Source organism: Conger conger, chromosome 6 (assembly GCF_963514075.1).
Source record: "Conger conger chromosome 6, fConCon1.1, whole genome shotgun sequence".
NCBI lineage: Eukaryota > Metazoa > Chordata > Actinopteri > Anguilliformes > Congridae > Conger > Conger conger.
Window position 1 is genome coordinate 7,701,228 of NC_083765.1, and position 22,040 is coordinate 7,723,267.

The window sequence follows — 22,040 nt, forward strand, 5'->3', positions numbered from 1 at the left end:
GCAGACACTGCGGCCCCCTGGGAATTCAGTTTGACACCCCTGCACTAAGACATTTAATGTTGGACATTATGTTCAATGTGCAAAACATTTTAGCGCACACAAAACTCAAAACTAGTAACACAGCCAATGATTGGTGCAAAACCAATACCATAACCAATTATTGGTCATGTTATTGGTTTTGTTTGCATGAAAAGGTTTTGCTCATGGTAAATATCTTCATAAATCAGGTCTTTATATGAAGTGCTGGGATCTTTTCTTTCTATGAATGCCTTGTTAGGGTGAAATGAACTAAAGCTGTGTGTTTAAACCTTTTCCACATGATTTAAAATGTATCTTTATTCTGCTGGTCATACCTGTTTCATTCTGAAAGCACAAAATTAATTGTTTATAAGTTGTAATTGATTATATTTGATAAATTATCATAAAATGGTGCTTAGTCTGGTAGACTTCGGTCACATACTTTAGTCAGTACGAGTAAGATATAGATCAGCAGTGTTAGATGAGCAGCATTAATGTGCTGCTGTTTCCACAAACAGTAGAATAAACTGGATTCCCGTGATTTCTTGGTAAATTGTAAAATATATCTATTTAATCTCACTGAGGGTGATCTCAGTGTGTATGAAAGTCAGTGTCTCTGCACCAGATGTCATTATTAGTGACTGACCTACCGATATTAACAGCGATTATGATGGCGTCATCATTTTGAATGTTCGGTTATGGATGTTCCTGACATGCCCAGTCATTCAGAGCTAGACTATAACAGCTACACAGGTGTTTCTGTGGTCACCAAAGGGTTAACGTGTCTCAGTACACTTTAGACTCCCAACAAGTTAAACCCCCCCCCCCCCAAAAAAAGAGAGTGTTAGGATTACTAAAGTCAGCCCCCTGGGCGGTGTCCTTCATTCTCCTGTTCTCCCTCGTCACGCCATGTCTCCTGTACACCCACAATGCCCTTGGGCGAGAGAACCTCAAACAAACACAGGAGCGACTTCGGATTGCGAGACAGGGTTGTGTTCGGCGGCGTTGTCAGTCACCGCGCTGTGGAAGCTGAGCCGGGGAGGGGCAGACGCAGCGGTGAAACGGAAGGGATTTCAGGAAGGCGCAAAATGCCACGCGCGGACGTTAAACACAGGGCCTGCCCGGAGCGGGGTTTCCGCTGAAAGCCTGTGTTCGTCAGCGGCAGGGGGCAGGGGGCAGGGGTTCCCTCCATTTGGCGGATGTGACTCCTGCCCATCGGATGAAGTGCTCCAAAGCTGAACGCCATTTCGGGGGGCAAAACTATTTTCGTCAATTATTGTCTGTGCAACGCACTACAGCTTATGAAGACATTCCACTGCTCCCTTATTTACAAATGTAATGACTGTGATCAAGGGGGGGGGGGTGTAGGTGGGGACGGGGGGGGAGTAAAACATCTCCGAAGGCCCTCACTGACAGGGGCCTCCAGAAACAAAACGAAAGCTCAGAACGTGGGATTTCCTGGGGTGGTGGGCAGCAGTGTGAGGCCTTTCAGGGCCCAGGACCCCGGTGTAGCGCCTGGCAGAGCTGTGTTGTGTGTGGTCCAGCGCAGGCCTCCACAGCGATGCTAATCGATGGGCTCTTTTGTGCGTAATTAACACTGCAGAGCCTGCGCCAGTGCCCTGCGTTTCCTCGCCAGTCCATTGAAGTGAAGCCGGAGCCTCGGGCGCGGGATGCATTGACAGCGCTGATGCGTATCTTGAATATGGATTTCTCATTGTGCATGAAAGTGCTTTTCATCAAATTTCCAATATTAATACCTTTGCTTTAGACACCATTACCTCGAGGGTAAGATTTTCCAGATTAATGTCTGACACAAATTAAAGTTCAAGTGGCGGTTATTTTCTTGGCTACCCTAAGACATGCTGCTATGAATTATTTGCGTAATAATGATAATAATAATAATAATAATAATAATAATAACAGAAACACGCTCTGTTTAGCTCCCTCTCCTCGTTAAGAAAAACTGAATTTGGCAGATGAATCTTTTACGAGCGCCTGATGGATTATCAGATGCGCTGGGACTGCTGTTGAGATGTGTTTGTGGAACTGGCAGACTCACCCACATCAGCGGGTACCCCAGAAAGACACTGCCAGGTCCGCAAGCTGCTATCAGGAAATCAACCCCGTGAAGAGGAGCTTTTTCTGTCACGGAAGTCATTTCATTCTGAGCCAGTGCTCTGTAGCTCCGCTGCTTTAAATGAACAGCAGTGGTTGTTCTGTCGGCATTCGAATGTTAGGTTAAGAACGCTCTCATCACATATTTGCCATCTGACACCTTAGAGGGCTAACGTGGAAGAGCCTGACCTCAAACTGTAATGAGGTTTCCTGTGTGCGTTTAAGGCATGTGAGAATGCTGGTACTGTAGTCATTTCCTAACTGTGGGCTTTGTGAATGGCATTTGAGACAGTGTAAGGGCAGTGCATTAAAGCAGAGAGGGCTGTCGTGTATTTATAAATACTACAACTTTAATGGAATGGACGAAAGTGTAAATGTTGCATATGCATGTTTTATATGGAATACCGCTATGTGGATTTTTAAGTGTGTGTGCGCTTAATTATTCTTTTCGGTCTCCTAAGGTACTTCAGTGGAGGGTCGGAAATTAATTTTTCTCACTTGTGTACGACCGGAGTGGACCACACCTGAAGTGGTTTCAATTTGTGTGGTTTATTTATTTATTTATTTTTTTTTTTTTTTTACTTTGGACCTCTCACCTAGACAACGGACCCATTTAGACCGGGCAGGAAGAGTGTGCATTAATTCAGAGGGACAATGAGATGGCATCTTGACATGAGAGTGCTGTCAATGCGGATTCCCACACTGCAATTTGTCGAACCTCTTCACCATTAATTACAGTTATTACCTTGCACTTTCAGTCCACTGCATATGAAAGAGCCTGCAACACTTTAGTGCTGTTATGCGTGACGTGATGATGTGTTAGACAAAGCCTGTCTTGTCATCGACCATGAAAATTGAACCCAGTACTCTGTTTTTAATTACACATATTTTGTGTGTGCGCTTGCGTGCGTGCGTGAGAGAGTGTGAGTGAGAGAGAGTGTGTGTGTGTGTGTGTGCGTGCATGCATGCGTGTGCATGAGTGAGTGAGCGAGAGTGAGTGTATATGTGTGTGTGCGTGTGTGTCTGTGTGTGTTTGTTTGTGCGCACACGCCCATGTGTGCGTATACTCACTGTATACTTCTGCTTTAATCAGTGTGATGGAGTACTTTAGTTTTAAACATCTGGCCAGGTTTTTTATTGTTATTATTAATTGTCCCAAGTCGTTTTTGAGTTAAAGGGAGCCTTTCCAACTGCTCCAAGTTTCCTGGCACGAGGGCCGACACGGAGTGCAGGGTGCCGTAATGAGAAAGTGCATCTGCTGAGATTGATCACTGCGGGTCAATAAAAAGACACATCCACCATGCACAGCGTAGTGACAGAACAGGGCTCTGTCTTGTCCAATCTGCTATACAATCAGCACAACTGCTGGGTTGCATTACAGAAATCGACATCTGCTTCCATGGACTTCCCATCTTTCGCACTGTTGCGCATTTGTCATCGTGTTTGCGTAGCATGGCTGCGCCTCGTACACTTTGATCACATAAGAATCCAAAACACGCTAAAGAGTCCAATAAACTGGGGAGTCGTGTAAAAAGCAACAGTGGCCTTGGCTTCGTCTGTTTAAAGCATTGAATTTAAATTTAAACCAGGAGGGTCCACCGAGAAAACACAGAAGAAGAAGCGGGGGGGGCGCAGCAGGCTTTTCCTCGACCCTGAAACCCGCTCCCCGCTCGCAGACCGTGAGAGCCCAAGTCATTTCTCTCCTGTACTGTACAAGCCCAGGCCCCGCGGGGCAGGGGGTGGTTTCTGGGATTTGGGCTGCCCAGGTGTTGTCACGGTTACCGGGGCCGCTCTAATGAAACCCAGAGCAGTCTTCTCATAAACGTGATTCCGTGGCCGGCGAAAGGAAAAATACACGGTGAATTAACACGGTGGAAACCCGCGGCATACATCCGCTGTTGTGGCACGCCGTCTGCTTCTGAATAACACTGCGCCTCTCTGTAACAGCACTCAGGTAAAAAGCGCTCACCAGGCCTACGCACTCACACGGCGGCAGACTCCGTCTCGTGGGAAATGGAGTCGGGGTTCTCGCCGGGCTGGATGGTGAAGGAGCTGGAGTGGAGGAGACTTCGGCAGTCGCCCCCGCGGGAGCACAGCTGTTAGCGCCCGGCTCTGCGGCGTGACTCCGAGGGGTGACTTTGCTGGGGAGGAATCTGGCCATCTGCTAGGGGCTTGCGCTTATTTGTATGACCTCGGCCCTACACCACGTAGGGCAGGGTTTTTTTTTTTTTCCAGGAACGAGGATGGGGGGGGGTGAGGGGTGAGGGGTGTAGTGGGGGCAGAGGTGGGGGTAGGGTTTGGGATTCCTAGAGGTCATCCTGACCTGCTCCAGCCAAGCTGCGTGGATCTAGCGTGTTCTCCACCTCAGTCTGCGGATGAATGTGGTGTAAGACACAGGCCTATTTCGTATGTCATTCACGTGTATTCCTCACTGTGTATCAGGCTTGTAGGCTGGCAGAAGAAGTTACATCATATTTAATGTTTTTATTGCTGGGGCCAGTCATGTTGTTCGGCAGTTCTATGAGTGCTTCTGCTATTTTTGCTTTTTTGTTTTTTTGTAGAGATACAAGACAACGCTTCCTATAAGGGATAATAATAATGCAGAACACTGCTGGTCACATAACTGTGATCTCTTTCAGTGTACACTGTTCTGGATGAGAGCCTCTGGTAAATGAGTGCAGTGTAATAACAGTAACAAATGATGAATTAGACTCTTGTGCCTCCACGGTTTGGTTCAGAGGCCCATTAATATTATTGTTATTATTATTATTATTATTATTATTATTATGATTATTGTTGTTATTATTATTAGTAGCAGTAGTAGTAGCAGTAGTAGCAGTAGTAGCAGTAGTAGTAGCAGTAGTAGCAGTAGTAGTAGTAGCAGTAGTAGCAGTAGTAGTAGCAGTAGTAGCAGTAGTAGTATGGTCAGTAGCAGTAGTAGCAGTAGTAGTATGAGTGGTTGTATAAGCAGCAGCAGCAGTAGCAGTAGTAGTAGTAGCAGCAGCAGTAGCAGTAGCAGTATGGTCAGTAGCAGTAGTAGTAGTATCAGTAGCAGTAGTATGAGCAGTAGTAATATAAGTAGTAACAGTATTAGCTTTAGTCGTAGTAGTATGAGCAATAATAGTAGGAGTATAAGCAGTAGTAGTAGCAGTAGTAGTAGTAGCAGTAGTTGCAGAAGATGATGAAGAAGAAGAAGAATAGGAAGAAAAATGTCATTTTATGTACCTTTCAGTTCATGATCTCAAAGTACAAAATATTATGTTAATAAAGTCCATTATTCATATTTTTTGAGAGCCCGGGCAGGTATTCCATGGTTGCTTACTGTGCTCTGAGGGACTGAAGATACGTCTGGGGTATTTCTAGATTAACTACTGTACAGTCAATAAAACTGTGAATTCAGCAGAAAGATATTTCAGAAGGGTATTTATGCCAAATATCAATTTCACAGACAGGCATGGTGGCTGAAGTTATGTTGGAAATCGCAAAACAAAGAAACTCACCAAACAATGTCTGGCTCAAATGATTCACTGAAAGCTTTCTTTTGCAAAACTTCTCATAATTTCTTCATCGTTGTGACAGCTGCAATAGCAGTAAAGTTTATGAGACCAATATACTCCACTGCTGTTTTGCTTTTATTAATAATAAAGGAATCCTCTTGTATTTGATGTCAAAATATGATATTGTGTAAAAATTGCAAACAGCTGTGGCTCAAAAGCGAATATTGTCTCCGAAGCCTACTTTGTTTCTCCAACAAAGAATTGAGTATTTTGTCGATTTATTGCAATAACATTGAGTCTCTATTGCAATTGAACTTGAGGGCCATGAAAATCTAGTTTTGTGTTATTTTTTGAGCATTTTAGGCATTTAAGACAGCCAGCATTACAGCAGTACGAGAAGCAAATCACACCTGGCTGGCTCTGTTATAACCTTTTCCCGCCGTAGAGCTGGAACCAGGCTGTGTCATTATAGCCCTTTCAGACTGTGGAGCTGGAATTATCTGGCTCGTTATATAACTTTCCAACTGTAGAGCTGAACCAAGCTGGCTCATTATAGCCCTTTCCCACTGTAGAGCTGAACCAGGCTGTCCCTTTGTAGCCCTTTCCCACTGTAGAGCTGAACCAGACTGGCTCATTATGACCCTTTCCCACTGTAGAGCTGAACCAGAGTGGCTCATTATGACCCTTTCCCACTGTAGAGCTGAACCAGGCTGGCTCATTATAGCCCTTTGCCACTGTAGAGCTGAACCAGGCTGGCTCATTATGACCCTTTCCCACTGTAGAGCTGAACCAGGCTGGTTCATTATAGCCCTTTCCCACTGTAGAGCTGAACCAGGCTGGCTCATTATGACCCTTTCCCACTGTAGAGCTGAACCAGACTGGCTCATTATGACCCTTTCCCACTGTAGAGCTGAACCAGGCTGGCTCATTATAGCCCTTTCCCACTGTAGAGCTGAACCAGGCTGGCTCATTATGACCCTTTCCCACTGTAGAGCTGAACCAGGCTGGCTCATCATAGCCCTTTCCCACTGTAGAGCTGAACCAGGCTGGCTCATTATAGCCCTTTCCCACTGTAGAGCTGAACCAGGCTGGCTCATTATAGCCCTTTCCCACTGTAGAGCTGAACCAGGCTGGCTGAACATAGTCCTTTCCCACTGTAGAGCTGAACCAGGCTGGCTCATTATAGCCCTTTCCCCCTGCAGAGCTGAACCAGGCTGGCTAATCATACAGTAGCCTTTTCCCATTGTAGAACTGGAACCATCAGTAAATAATATATAAATCGTATGAATCGATTTCAGGTGTTTTCCATGTCAGTGGAATACTGGCATTTTTGCATCTAATCTGCTGGAAATATATAGAGCTGCATCCTCGCTGCGAAAAAAAGAAAAAAAAATCATAAAAAACACAGGGAGGCTAAATGATAAGAAAGAAACAAGTACCTTGTCATTCCTGATAAAACAAAGCCAAGGCTGATAAAAGTAACATGGAGCTTTATTTATTTACTAAAAGATGTGAACATGAAGGGATTCATCTCTGTCCATGAGCACCCCTGCAACCAAACCAAAAGGGTCGAACATCCGTGTGATGCTACAGGCCATACAGTGGAAAGGCTTTGAGCCGAAATGTGCTAGTCGGGTTTCAGCTGAAGATGTATCCTTACCATAGCTACATTACATCATTGGCATTAGGCAGACAGGGGACTAAGCAGGAGACAATCCTCCCCCGGAGCAATGCAGGGTTAAGGGCCTTGCTCAAGAGCCCAACGGCTGTGCAGATCTTATTGTGGCTACACTAGGATTAGAACCACTGACCTTGTGTGTCCCAGTCATTTACCTTAAGCACTATGCCTCCAGGTAGCTCCAGCAGGGTTTGCCACTGTGTCTACATTGTCTCTTCTGCTCTTTTTGGTGGAAAAAAAGCCAGTAGGGTTCTAACATCCCTGAGGGTATATCAAAGCAGGAACTTTGATATACACTCAGTGAGCACATCATTAGGTACTTATTAGACATATTTTTTAGACTTATTAAGTCTTTCGCTGCTCAACGATCCAAGCGGTCAAAGTCACTTAGATCACATTTCTGACATTTGGTCTGAAAAACAGCTGAAACTCTTGACCGTGTCTGCATGCTTCTATGCATTTAGTTGCTGCCACACGTTTGGCTGATTAAATGTTTGCATTAACAAGCTTCATGATGTCACGATGTCCAGGTACATTTTATGTTGGCATATAATATTCAGGTCGCATATCCTTTTCTTTAAGACAATTGTCAGTGCTTTGCTATGACATGAACATTTTTGTACTGCTGGTGGTCTGTACACGACAGCTCCAGCAGTAGTGTAGAAATCGCCTAGTCTTTTTTGGAAATTTTGTCTGTATATAAAATATTCCCTCATTTTGAGTCGCTGATGTAATCAAATGCTGCCGTTCTATTCTCAGTCAATGTCACGAGTTTGGCAGAAGCCGAAATTAACAAAAACATGTCACTTTACGAAATCAGTTTCTTTCACGAATCCCTTTGACGCAGTGGCTTGCATTTATCTAATGATTGGGGCTTGTAATTACAGTGAACTTTCGAGAGCTGGCAAAGTGCAGCCGTCTTTTAGCCACATAAAGCTTTTAGACTGCGGAGAAGGATTGAAATATTTCAGCGAGGGGAAAATGATTAGCGCTGGCGAATCATTAGAACACTCACAGGAAGAGCTCCAAGGCTGAGTGGCTGTCAATAACCGCTTCTCATTGGACAAGTCTCAAGGTTGAACATTCATCAGCATTACACCCCCCCCTCCCATCTGAAACATCCCAGGAGCCTCAGCACTTAATACTCCCTCACCCCACACCAAAAAAAAAAAAAACCTTCCTTTGCTCTGTGCGTTCCAGCACTTACTGTACTGTACAATCTTAAAATAGGCCCAGATCTTCACTTATGCTGTGCAGGTGCAGTATGTCTACCTGTGCTATGTATTGAAAATACATTTTTTATTGAGCTATATTGAGATTACTTGATACTGTGTCATAATTACAGCGATGTTGAATCCATCCATACCAGTCCTGTGTCTCTGTTTCTGCCCCTATGACCTGCATATTATACAGCCCTTCATTTGAGCCTTTTGCAACTGCACCTGTGAAACCCATTCTACTATTAGCTTTTTCCATTTCTGTTACATCCATTCTAACTCTGCTTTACACCGGGCCGGTCAGTAGAGGATGGGTTTAGCCGGGTTCCTCCTGAGACTTTTGAGGATTTTTTTCTTGTCAAGTCTTGAGTGTTTTTACTCCACACTGGGGAGTATTTACCTGCTTGCTTGGGGGTTCTTTATATTACATTATATTAATGGCATTTGGCAGAAGCTCTTATCCAGAGCGACGTACAGTTGATTAGACTAAGCAGGAGACAATCTTCCCCTGGAGCAATGCAGGGTTAAGGGTCTTGCTCAAGGGCCCAACAGCTGTGTGGATCTTATTGTGGCTACACCGGGAATCGAACACACCGGCCTTCCGTGTCTCAGTCATGTACCTTAACCACTACGCTACAAGCCACCCTGTTTTAGCCCAGTTTTAGCCCAGTTTTCCTTCCGTTAATCAATAAAGCCTCTTTGTGACAGTTATTTGTAAAGAGCTACTGGTTTGAAAAGCGATTTGAGTTGACCGGTTTGCGATTGGCCGCTGACCGCCGCTGTTCCGGGGCCTTCCGCAGCGCTGGCGTTGGCAGGACCGGGTGCTTCATCGTCATCGACGCCATGCTGGAGCGCATCAAGCACGAGAAGACGGTGGACATCTACGGCCACGTGACGCTGATGCGGGCCCAGAGGAACTACATGGTGCAGACGGAGGACCAGTACACCTTCATCCACGACGCGCTGCTGGAGGCTGTGACCTGCGGGAACACCGAGGTGCCCGCCCGCAACCTCTACGCCTACATACAGAAGCTCACGCACGCCGAGCACGGAGAGAACGTCTCCGGGATGGAGCTGGAGTTCAAGGTGAGAGCCCCGGGGAGGATAGACCAATGTGGCAGGGGTTTGTTTTTGGGGGGGGGGGGTTTTCCACAGAATAACTGACAAAAAGCAGTAATAGTTTAAACCGTAAGTTCTGCTCACATAAGTGGAACATGTTTTGGCATGTGTGTGTGTGTGTGTGTGTGTGTGTGTGTGTGTGTGTTTGTGTGTGTGTGTATATGTGTGAGTATGTCAATATCAATTATCCAAGAATTGTAACGTAAATAGTACAACATCTGCAGACAGTTTCCCATAACGCACTGCACTTTCCCATAACGCACATATCTCCCTCGTGCCTGCAACAATGCGGTTGCAGTCTGGGAAAATGGTGCAGTGGGGAGCAGAAAATAACGGATCCCTGTCTGGTGTAAAACTTTATGAACTGCTTCCTGTCCTGTCCAGCTGCACACACATGCTGTGGGACGCCCCACCACAGACCCCACAGCTCTGCAGAGGGGCTAAATAACACCCATTCACCCCTTTCTCCTTACTGACATGAAGACAGGATAGTGGGTGCCCATTTCTTCCTGAAAGCAGTAACTTACTGTTCGGATATCTGGGGAATGTGCGTCTGGCAGAGCTGCCCTAACCTTCTCCTGGAAATGCTACAACTACTGTGCTGTAGGTTTTCACCCTAACCCTAACCCTAACAAAGCACTCCTCATTCAGCAGCTGGAGATCTGGTTGAGCTGCTGATTAATAGAATCAAGTGTGCCAAACTAAGGTTGAAATGAAACCCTGCAGCTACACTCCATCTCTGGGGACAGTGTTAGGCAGCCCTGGTATACACTATATCTCATGATATCATGGGCTGAGGAAGCAAAATGTGAAAATGTGATTTTTGGGTAAGCTGACCCTTTATCACTTTTCAGGTGACTCTGAAGCTCATGGTGCAGATTATTCTTTTAACAGACAGCCCCTCAAAAGAGTAACATAAATAATAAAATGTGCTCTTACCGAGGCGACATAGTGGCGTTAAGCTCAGCGCGCTCACGTGTTGGTCTAGAGGCACTTAAGCGTTGCGTCTGCCCACTCGTTTTCGGTGGCTTGTTGCGTTTGTTTCGCTGCCAGAAACGAGTGTTACAGGCAGAGTATTTCAGGGGCTTGTTCCATTCATTATCAGATCATATAGCGATGCGTTCCCATCCCTCGCTGGCTCAGCCGCGCAGAGAGGAGGGTGCTGGCCTTCCCGCCGCAGCGCACGCTGGAGGCGAGCCCTGTAGACTCGTGGCACATGTCTAAAGTGGTCTGTCGATGTGCGCTGGCACAGATGAGGCGGGATTGGCTGCGGTCTGCCATCTTGTCCCACTTAGTATTTTTTATATCTTTTGCGCGATTATTTTTGATCACTTTGGCCATAGAAACTTTCTCCTTCCCTGGAGGGCTAGCATGAAAAAAGAAGAGCCAATAATTTTCTCACTCGAAGCAAAACAAAGGTCTGGACTCAATCAGATTTTCCCCCCACTTTGCCTCTTTCTTCTATCTGGACTCATTCTTTTCTTTGTGAACACAGATCGGAGAGTTGGGCGATCACTGAAATTACCTTCTCAGAAGGACTATTTTGTTGTCTTGCGTGACGTGCTCTTGACGGGCTGAAGGCGGAGGATTGTGGGATTTAACGGGTTTGTGTTTCTCTCTCCTCAACAGCGCCTGGCCAACACAAAGGCCCACACGTCCCGGTTCATCAGTGCCAACCTCCCCTGCAACAAGTTCAAGAACCGCCTTGTAAATATAATGCCATACGAGTCCACCAGAGTGTGTCTGCAGCCAATCAGAGGAGTGGAAGGCTCCGACTACATCAATGCCAGTTTCATCGACGGCTATAGGTGAGGAGACTCACTGTTTCGGCTCAAGTGGGAGAACGGACCCCTGTCTTCAGATACCTGTCCTTCTCGATAATACACACACTCAGGGAAATGGCGGATTAGATGCAGTCAGCCTTTATCAAACTGTAAGGGCCGTGTTCAACTACTTGGTGCGTGTTCATTCCCAGTTGACACAAAATTTTTCGGGAACGTCAGGCAATATGCTGGTTTTGGGATAGCAATGTACCCCAAACAGTCTTTGGAATATGTATTGCTCCATACAAATTATATCAAAGTCACACAAAAAATTAATAATAATTCCTGCTACGTCACATGAAAACCTAACGTCCCCTTGATGGTTTGGTCCTTCATTCCTGTTTACTCCCGTCATCCGAGGGCCTAAAGGCGGGACAGTAAAGAGAGCCGTTTCATTGGCTCATAGGCGCGTGCCAGTCGCCACACTCTTGCCAATCATATTTCAAGTATTCATCAGGCTGATCCGCGCTGCCAAACGCGATTACGGGAGCGCTACAATTTGTCCTCCAAAGTTGCTTACACTCCTGTCTGAGAGAGGCGATGACACGGGCAGAATTTCACCGAACGCGACTTCCCCCGGCCATCTGTTGAGCGGCGCGGAGCACTTTGCGCTGCGCTGGGAGAGGCCGGGATAAATGCGTGTGGAAACAGATCCGTCATCCCGCGCACGGCGCACGTCCCCTAATGCCGGGTGCTTCCGCCCGTGAGTGCTCGTTAGGACCGCTTGCGCGTTACATTACATTATTGGCATTTGGCAGACGCTCTTATCCAGAGCGACGTACAGTTGATTAGACTAAGCAGGAGACAATCCTCCCCTGGAGCAATGCAGGGTTAAGGGCCTTGCTCAAGGGCCCAGCGGCTGTGCAGATCTTATTGTGGCTACACCGGGATTAGAACCCCTGACCTTGCGTGTCCCAGTCCTTTACCTTAACCACTACGCTACAGGGCGCGCGTGAGCGATGTTCAGCGTTGGGGTCGGTGCTGAAGCCAGGAAGGTGCTAATACGCGTTCCAGCCTAAACGAAACCACTGTCCTCCCCTGCTGATTTCCAGTGAAATGAACACTGAAGGTGGGGTGGATCTCAGACGTGATCTTCAGGCTTTGACAGCGGTCGAAGATTAGTACTAATGAAGTGTATCTGCAGACTGAAAAGGGCCCGAAAGCATCAACACATGAACATGAAATATGCTGAAGGGAAACAGCACTGGAAAAAAGAAAACATGCATTCAGAAAGTAGAGAAGGGGAAATTAAGAATATATTTCATTTGCTCCCAGTTTCAATGTTGCTGACTTTTCTGTTTTTTGTTATTTGATTTTACAAAGGCTGTGGCCTCATAAATACAATGCAGCAATGCACTGTGGGATTTTCTACGGCCATTGACTGTGCTTTTTTTGTTCTGAAATTAAATTGGTTAAAAAAAAAACACCCCTTGACACCAAAAACGGTCAAAGCATTTTTGAAACAAAAACAATATTAGATATACTGTACATGTGTACACAATGCTGTAATACTGTATAATAGTATCCTAACATACAGACAACTCCAAAATACTGTACTTTTGGCACAGTCTCTCTTTTGTGCAGTCTATTATTTATTTTCTGGCTTGTTTGTTTGTTTGTTTCAGACAACAAAAGGCCTACATCTCCACGCAGGGTCCGTTAGCGGAGACTACGGAGGACTTCTGGAGGATGCTGTGGGAGCATAACTCCACCATTGTGGTGATGCTCACCAAACTCAGAGAGATGGGAAGGGTAGGGCTCTCTGCTCTCATTTCCTGCTTTTCATTCATCCAATCACGTGTCCTCGTTTGTGTGCAGGCCGTGCTTCATGGCTCCATTTCCCTAAAAGTACAGAAAATAAAAAAGTTAACTGTGTTTGTAATTTCCTGAAAATTTTTGGGAGATACAAGGGATATGATTGCATATTTATTACCAATATTTATAATGCTAATTTTTTTAATTACATACCTAGAAAGTACCCTTATCCAAGAGAATTTCCGTTCACCCAAAATGTCAGTATATGGTGCTGTGTTCAGTCTGAGCACTGACGTGTCAGGCTTAAAGAAGATGACGTTTTTCCACCGCTCTCCTGCTGCTTCTCTGTACGCTTATCCCACCCACGGAGAGCCTGCTCTGGGAACACAGGCAGGCCAGAGTGTACAGACCCTGGATGTAAATCCACTGCTCAAAGCAAAGCGTATCACAACTTCTGATGCACAGCCCTCAGGAAACGGGGGATTCGAGTAGCAGAAAAAATGGAATTAGGATTTGTTTTTATAATTTGTTCTCACTCTCCATCTCCCTCTCACTCCCATCCTCTCTCACTCTCCATCTCCCTCTCTCACTCCCGTCCTCTCTCTTTCTCACCCTCGCTCTTACTCCCTCACTCACTCTCTCGCTCACTCTCTCCCTTTCTCTCTCACTCACTCTCTTTCTCTATCTTGCTCTCTCACCCTCTTGCTCAATCTCTTCCGCCCTGATTCTCTCTCTCACTATCTCTCCCTCCCTCTCTCTCTCCCTCTCTTTCGCTCTCCCTCCCTCCCTCTCTCTCCCTCTCTCTCTCTTTCTCTCTCTCTCTCCCTCCCTCCCTCTCTTTCTCTCTCTCTCTCTCCCTCCCTCCCTCTCGCTCTCTCTCTCTCTCTCTCCCTCTCTCTCTCTCTCACAGGAAAAATGTCACCAGTACTGGCCGGCGGAGCGGTCCGCCCGGTACCAGTACTTTGTGGTGGACCCGATGGCGGAGTACAACATGCCCCAGTACATTCTGAGGGAGTTCAAAGTGACGGACGCCAGGGTAGGTGTGCCGGGGGACCGAGGGGCCGGGGCCAGGGGCCAGGGGCCGGGGCCGGGGCCGGGGCCGGGGCCGGGGCCAGGGCTTCAGAGTGAGGCAGGGCTTAGGGCCCCGCGGATGCGCGTTTACGCTAATGCACCGGCGTATGCGCTGCCTGCTATCGCTCCACTGCATTGCAGTAGCAAATCAAGCTAAGAGTTTATGACTGTGCCACCCCCCCCCCCCCCCCACCTCTACAGCTCTATTTCACCCGGGGAGCCCTCAGAGTGTGGGTCTGCACCTCTACAGCTCTATTTCACCCGGGGAGCCCACAGAGTGTGGGTCTGCACCTCTACAGCTCTATTTCACCCGGGGAGCCCACAGAGTGTGGGTCTGCACCTCTACAGCTCTATTTCACCCGGGGAGCCCTCAGAGTGTGGGTCTGCACCTCTACAGCTCTATTTCACCCGGGGAGCCCACAGAGTGTGGGTCTGCACCTCTACAGCTCTATTTCACCCGGGGAGCCCTCAGAGTGTGGGTCTGCACCTCTACAGCTCTATTTCACCCGGGGAGCCCACAGAGTGTGGGTCTGCAGGGGCCCCGTGTGAGGCCTTTGATCTAATGAAGCTGCCCAGAGCACAGTGTTTTAACCTGACGTGCCATTGTTGTTATTTACAGCGCCCGGGTCATGAGTTTGCGCATTACAAACACCTGTGCGATGCGAGAGTTTCAGTACGAACGTTGCGTTTTAATTACAGCGGTATAAAAGCTGAATAGCTCTATAGAGAGGAGAGAATACTGAGCTGAGGTTTGGTGCCTGTCAAGATTAATCAGTTCCAGATCTGGCAGAGCTCCTTCTGCATTTGTGCAGCATATGTGCATGATTGCATAGACGTGTGTACAGTATGTATTTCCTTCCCACGTGTGTGTGTGTGTCCATGTGTGTGTGCATGTCTGTAAGTGTGTGTGTGACGTGTCCTCAATGCCGTTTAGACTTTAATCTGCAGTATGTGCACTCTCAAAAATACAGTGACAGTCCAGGTTCATTTTCGTTCATCAAGGATAACATTTCCCACATGTACCCTGAAAGTAATGTACAGTAGTGTTCTCTTTGGGTACAAATGAGTTTTATATTGCTGTCTATCATGTGTCTACAGTATAGGGTACCGCCCCGGTGACAGGCACCTTTCATACCTTTATGAAAGTGACACATTTGAGCAGAGCAGAAAGCCTGTTTCTGGCGCGCTCTGACGGACTCGGGTGATGCGGAAACACTGGCTGTAATTCCATCAAAGGCCGGCCCTGATAAAGAGCACAGGCTCTGCTTTTACGCGCATTACACAGCTACTTCAGCGGGATTGCTTTTCTTATCACCAATATACAATATTTCTTAAGAATGTACACTGTCAAAGCTGCCTTTCCGACAGCCATGTAAACAGGGCACATCAAAGCACTCTTATCTCGCACAGTAAAACAAACACTGTCGGGCGGACGGGGAAATGGCAGTCGTAATAAATGGCTTTTTAAGGATAATGTGTTCTAAATGTCTCCATATCGAAATGGGATTTCTTGAATGCACTTTTTGCACTTGAGTGCACTTTTTGCTCTGGGAGAAATTGGTCGTTTTCTTTTTCAGATGAGGAAAGATGTATATGTGACCATTCCTGATTATGTTAGATGAAGGTTTTTTGACCGTGTATCAAAACATTTTCTTATTTATGGACATTTTGTTTTTAAATCGATGATGTGACTCCAAAAGCTAAAAATATTTAAGAGTTACAAATGGCTCATAAATGTGGGTTTTATGTTTTGTTTTATTTATTTCCGAGCGATTAGGAATAATGGTTTCCACATGTTCCGTTTGGTCTGAACTCGCTTTCCAGGACGGACAGTCGAGAACGGTGAGGCAGTTTCAGTTCACGGACTGGCCAGAACAAGGAGTGCCCAAGTCCGGTGAAGGGTTCATCGACTTCATCGGACAAGTGCACAAAACGAAAGAGCAGTTTGGCCAGGACGGACCCATCTCGGTGCACTGTAGGTGAGGACCGTTGCTCAGAGCTCCAACATGGTACTGAGTCTGTATCAGGGCTCCCGTTTTCAACATTTAATCAGCCACATTACCTTCTACAATATCACACAACCTGGTTGGATACCTGCCAAAATGGCCGCTAGCGTCAACAAAATCTTACCGACCACAATCGGAATTTGACCAGCATTTGGCTGGCGTTCGTTTGACACCCTGGTCTGTATTTGATGTTGATTTGTTGATGTTCAGCCTGTCCTTTCCTCGTAACTAGAGGTGAAACCTGAGTTCGCTCGCAGACAGCCGGTAGCCTGGGTTCAGCTCCACTGAACAGCCCTCAGAGCTGCTGGTGAGCCGGCCTTGTGTGGGTATAGGGAAAAGAACAGGGCTGATGTTTATTGTTTTGTAATTACCTCCTGGCAGGTGAGAGACTATTACAGGGAGATATTTCACAGGTTGACTGTCACTTCATTAAACGCTCATTCTCTGTCTCACTGACTCCCCCTCCCTCTCCCTCTCACTCTCTCTCTCCTCCCCCTCTTTCTCTCTGTCTTTCTCTCTGACACTCTCCCTCTCTGTCTTTCTTTTCCCCTCTCTCTCTTTCTGACTCTCCCTCCCCCCCTCCCTCTCTCTCCTCCCTCTCTCTTTCTCCCTCTCTGACTCTCCTTCTCTCTCCCTCCCTCCATCTCTCTTTCTCCCTCTGTCTCCTCCCTCTCTCTTTCTCCCTCTCCCTCTCTGACTCTCCTTCTCTCTCTCCCTTTCTCCCTCTCTCTCTCTGACTCACCTTCTCTCTCCCTCCCTCCATCTCTCTCTCCCCTCCGTCCCTCTCTCTCTTTCTCTCCCTCCCTCCGTCTCTCCCTCTCTCTCTCTCAGTGCGGGGGTGGGGCGGACTGGCGTCTTCATCACCCTCAGCATCGTGCTGGAGAGAATGAGGTACGAGGGTGTGGTGGACATCTTCCAGACCGTCAAGATGTTGAGGACACAGAGGCCAGCGATGGTGCAGACAGAGGTACATTCACATTCATTTTCCCCTTTCAGCCAGTCTGATGGGCACCTGCGCCTTAAATAAAAAGCAAACCAGGCTTGTAACTCAAAGGTGCAAGTCAGACTCCCAGCTGGGAGTCTCCCATTGTACCCTCGAGCAAAGTACTTAAGCTGAACTGCTTCAGTAAAACACCCAGCTGTAGAAATGGATTGTGTCTAAAAAAGTAACTAAAATATTTTGGTGCCACTCTGGATAAGAGCATCTGTTAAAAATGCTGAAATATATCAGTCAGAGCCCACGTTGGTTCTCAGGTGTGAAAGTTCCCCGGGGCTTTCCGTCCACCCTTCTGCACTAATGCCGTGACCCAGAAGTTATTTACGTTTGGAGAGATCATCACAACTCACTGCTGGGAAAAGGGGGCAGAGCCCACTCCACGTCTCCGCTGATATAAAACTGGCCATGTCTGAACCACAGATCTCAAACTCACTTTTATTTATACTCAAGGTATAATCTGAAAAGATCAGTGCACACTCGATAATAAAACAATGCATGAAATTGTTCTGTCATTTTTCCAAAAGATGAATTAATATAAACTAAATTAGCTTGTTGCCATTTATACTGTACAAACTTAGCAGTTTATCATTAAAATAAATCATTTTCTAATGTTAGAAAACTCTTCTTGGTTGGATAATCTAGACTCTGTGAGCACTTTATTAGGTACTTATTAGACTTATTGTTGCAGCCTATCCACTTAGAGGTTTGATGTGTTTTGTGCTCAGAGATGCTCTTCTGCATACCACGGTTATAATGTGTGATTATTTGCACTACTGTCAGCTTCGACCAGACTGGCCCTTCTCCTCTGACCTCTCTCATTAACAAGGCGTTTCTGTCTGCAGAACTTCTGCGTAATGTTTATTGGTTTTCACACCATTCTCTGCAAACTCTAGAGACTGTAGTGTGTAAAGATCACAAGAGATCAACAGTTTCTGAGATACTCGCTGATACTCACTTAGTTATTTTCTGTTCTCTCTTCCTCAGGATCAGTACCAGTTTTGCTACAGGGCCGGACTGGAATACCTGGGAAGTTTCGATCACTATGCAACATAATATTTCTGTCCTTAGAGGGGAGACAGCAGGCCCATCAAACCACAGAGCCTCTTCTGAGCCATACTTACCTGCTTGAGAAATACTTCTTAATGTCAAGCTATAAACAAGATATGTGTCGGATGTGAAACACAAAAAAAAAACAAACAAAAAAAAAATAATGAAATATTCCAGGTTGACCCAAGTCTTGACTCCAATGGATAAACAACCCTGACTTTAATTGAGGAATCCTGACTGGCAAGGCATCCCAAGGAATTCTTTTTATTTTTTATTTTTTGGGCTGCCTCCTGGATTCACCTGGTTTTCAAATGGAAAGGAAGGTTTGACCACACGGACAGCCCTGGCCACGGCTGCGGCCCCGAGGGCCACAGACTCAGCACTCATTGTAAAGCGAATCTGACCCTTACGCATCAAGTACACCGCGTTTTTGTTTTTCCATTTTAAAGAACCAGGTTTGGGAAGTGTTGACAAAAGTGAACTTCACGGAAGTAACCTCCCCCCCCCCCCCCATCCCCCATGGTTCATTAACAGTTAGGGAAAAAATAGCAAACGTTTAACAACCATGAAAAGTAAAAGTTACTGATTTAGTTTTTTAGTACTTTATTATACAGCTAACCTGTGCTTCATTTTTAACCATGTAAACGTATTTCCTTTTTTTAACAAACTTTTATCATTTGATGAGGTGACTTAAGCAAAACATTTGATGAATTTTTGTTTTATTTTGTTCTGACGAGGTTTTTTTAAGCTGTAGAACTGTTCTAATACATGTACCATCAAGCAGAGGAAATCTACACTTTCCATGTAGCTCTTCTCCATGTTTTCTTTTCATGTTTTTTTTTTTGAACATTTTTTTTTTTTGTACAGTCCTCTATGTTCAATACCAAATTGAAACTTTGTTACAGGGTTATTGTTCACTTTATTTTTGTCTTTTTTGAAAAACACATTATGAATGCCCATAACGACTATGAGATTAAATTGGGCTTTGTGGAATCAACAGGGATGAGCAAAGTATAAAGCTGCTGCTATGGTTATCTTAGTTCTTCCATGTTAAGACCACATACAGTTTGCCAAAATAACCTCTGGAAAGAATTCCCCATAGAATATATAAATATAATATATATATATAAGTATATCTATACATAGAGAGACAATTATTTATATTTTCAAAATAGCTTCCACAAAGAAATTTCTGTATTTTGGGGGAAAATAAGATCTGTCACTGGAATGCACATCGGTGGGACAAAATTTATTCTGACACAAAGCATCATTTCTTGTGCAATAAATAGGTGTACTATAGGTAGTGTTGACGTGGTTGTTTGTCGTGATTCACCGCACAGTTATTATGTGAGTAGTTGAGGGGACCGGTGTGACGGCTAAGCACGCCGGCGCGTTCTCGAAACGGTGAGCGGATTGTGCAGGCGACTGCGTCTGCCCCCTCGAAAAGCCAAACTGGGTTCCGCTGTCCACCGCAGTAGGGCAAGACAGAGGGGTCGCCATCCTAGGGGTCAGATATGTTCAACAGCATAAAATTGTTTTTGATTTTACATTTAGAGTGCCTTATGATGTATGCCTGTTTTTTATATAACGTTCCTTTAAAGGTTTTATGTATTATATGTGTACATTTATTTTTACCTGAAGTATTCATTTTTTTAGTATGTCATTTGAAATTATATATGCAAATAATCCTGGCGCAGTGGTCCTGTGTTGATTTTCTGTTTTCTCTGGGAAATTGAAAGGCCAGTTGTCGACAGTGTCGTAGAAGCAACGCGCAAACGAGGCTTTGGGGGAAATTGATCTCTGTAAGTGTATCCCCCTAACCATAGTCATAGTTTTGGGTTTTCACATTTAAGCTTTTTAATGTTTTAACGCTTTAGTATTAACTAGCACTTTTAAAACTGCAGGCATAGTTGAGAAAATGATACCACAGAATGTTATTTGTCACGTTGCCGCAGGTGTTGTGTGAGTGCAAATAGGAACGTCAGTTAAAAGGCTAGAGCGAGTGGGTTCTTACAAAAGGGGTTGGCACCAGCGTAGAGATAAAAACACACTTTGGCAGTTTGAAGACCAAACTATGGCTGTAAAAGCACTTTCTCCTGCATCTTTGAGCTGAAAGTTGCCAAAAAGACAACCGAGGTGCCCTGCAGTTGTTGAAAAGAAAGACATCGTTCAAGTATCTTTTGCACAAAGGCACGTACCAGTGATTAGCAGCAGGTCTGTTCTCAACAACCCCACCTGACAATCAAAATGGCTCCCTCAGACAGTGCACCCGCAATTCCTCCAGGCAGATTCCTCTTCTTTTTTCCCCTCATGTGGATAGAGTGTAGAGCCTGAACTTCTCTGATTCTACCCTGAGTCCTCTCTCGGGGGGCTTTGTGGATGTGCATTCCAGTACCCCATCCCTTGTCCCTAACGACGCAAACATCACAGCCACTCAATCCACCTCAAGGGTGTTATCTTTCTAAAACTCCTCTTACGTTCCTCTGTGTCATACGTGTAGCCGGTATGGTGCTATTCTGTAGTGTCATTCATGTGTAGGTGTCATGCGTCATTCTTGTGCTCTATCCTCTTCAGCAGACAGTCATCGTTCCTCTTGATTTGCCCTCCATCTTGTTTTATATGCATGTGTAAAAACATCGCTGATGGCCGACGGTGGCCACTTAGGAAGAATTGCACTTTCTATATCTTTGTACTATGCACTGCCCTATTGATTCTAAACCCAATAATGTTACTTGAACCCATCTGTAAGAATTTTAATTCTCACTTTGCGTGTATGTAAATAACACAGAAAAGTATGACTTTAAAAAGAGAAAAAAAAAGGGAAAAAAAAAAGTTGTGTGTGAAAAGCGAGCGTCTCTCGTGGTGACGCGATGCTCGGGCGGAGGACAAGATCCCGCCGCGCCCATCCGTTCCTGTGGCTTTTCCTCCTTCCAGCTTGGAGTGTCATCGCAAAACGCCGTCGTGTTCTCTGCTCTCTCACCATCTCATCCGGACGCATCGACCGAAAGTAATAAATTGTAAAAAAAAAAAAAATTAAAATAAATAAATACATTAAAAAAAAAATAAAAGGCTTGTTAAAAGAATCGATTACCTCTGATCAGTAGTTAACGTAAATGTTTTTTTTTTGTTTCTTTTTTTCTTTTTTTTTCCCCCCCCAGATTGAAAGGAGTGGTTTTTATTTTCTTACTTAGGTTCCATTGGTGGCGAGAGAAGTCTGTATAAAAATCAGTTCTTTGCTGACACAAGTTCCATTTGTTACAAATGAATTCTAATAAAAAATGTCAGTGTTATGCACTTTGGTCTTGCTTATTGTCCCGTGTCCCTTTTGATTTTGAGGCTGTTTAACCTTTTGTGCAACACTGCCAGACACAAAATCAATACGGCCCACCGTGAGGGAAAATGGGCTTTCACAGACCTCCATGTTTCTGTCACTGGTCTCTCTCGCTTTTCTTCTCATTCCTTTGTCAGCAAATCCAAAGAAACTATGATGAACTCTATTAGATCCAGGGTAATTCATGTCACTGCATTAGCATGATGGAACCTGCGGTGTTTGAAGGCTTGATTTCTGCGAAGGGCAGTTTGCAGAGTCTGAAACTGAAAGTGGCTACTTTCTTCAGATGAAAAAAACACAATATTTAATACCTTTTCATGACCGCATTTTTGTATCAATATCGATTCAAAGCGTTCTTTATTTGCT

The 22,040-nt window shown here is 45.4% G+C and overlaps 1 protein-coding gene across 1 annotated transcript in view; it reads left to right on the plus strand.

Moving 5' to 3' along the window:
* The window catches only part of LOC133131309 (receptor-type tyrosine-protein phosphatase delta-like), a 391,331-nt gene extending 369,694 nt beyond the window's left edge, over window positions 1-21,637 (plus strand). Inside the window, exons 37-43 of the mRNA XM_061246612.1 lie at window positions 9,326-9,611; window positions 11,274-11,452; window positions 13,093-13,219; window positions 14,133-14,258; window positions 16,118-16,272; window positions 17,131-17,266; window positions 18,281-21,637. Coding sequence (XP_061102596.1) covers window positions 9,326-9,611; window positions 11,274-11,452; window positions 13,093-13,219; window positions 14,133-14,258; window positions 16,118-16,272; window positions 17,131-17,266; window positions 18,281-18,349 — 1,078 coding nt within the window. The 3' untranslated portion in view covers window positions 18,350-21,637. The remainder of the gene's footprint in view (window positions 1-9,325; window positions 9,612-11,273; window positions 11,453-13,092; window positions 13,220-14,132; window positions 14,259-16,117; window positions 16,273-17,130; window positions 17,267-18,280) is intronic.
* The last annotated feature ends 403 nt before the right edge of the window (window positions 21,638-22,040 follow it).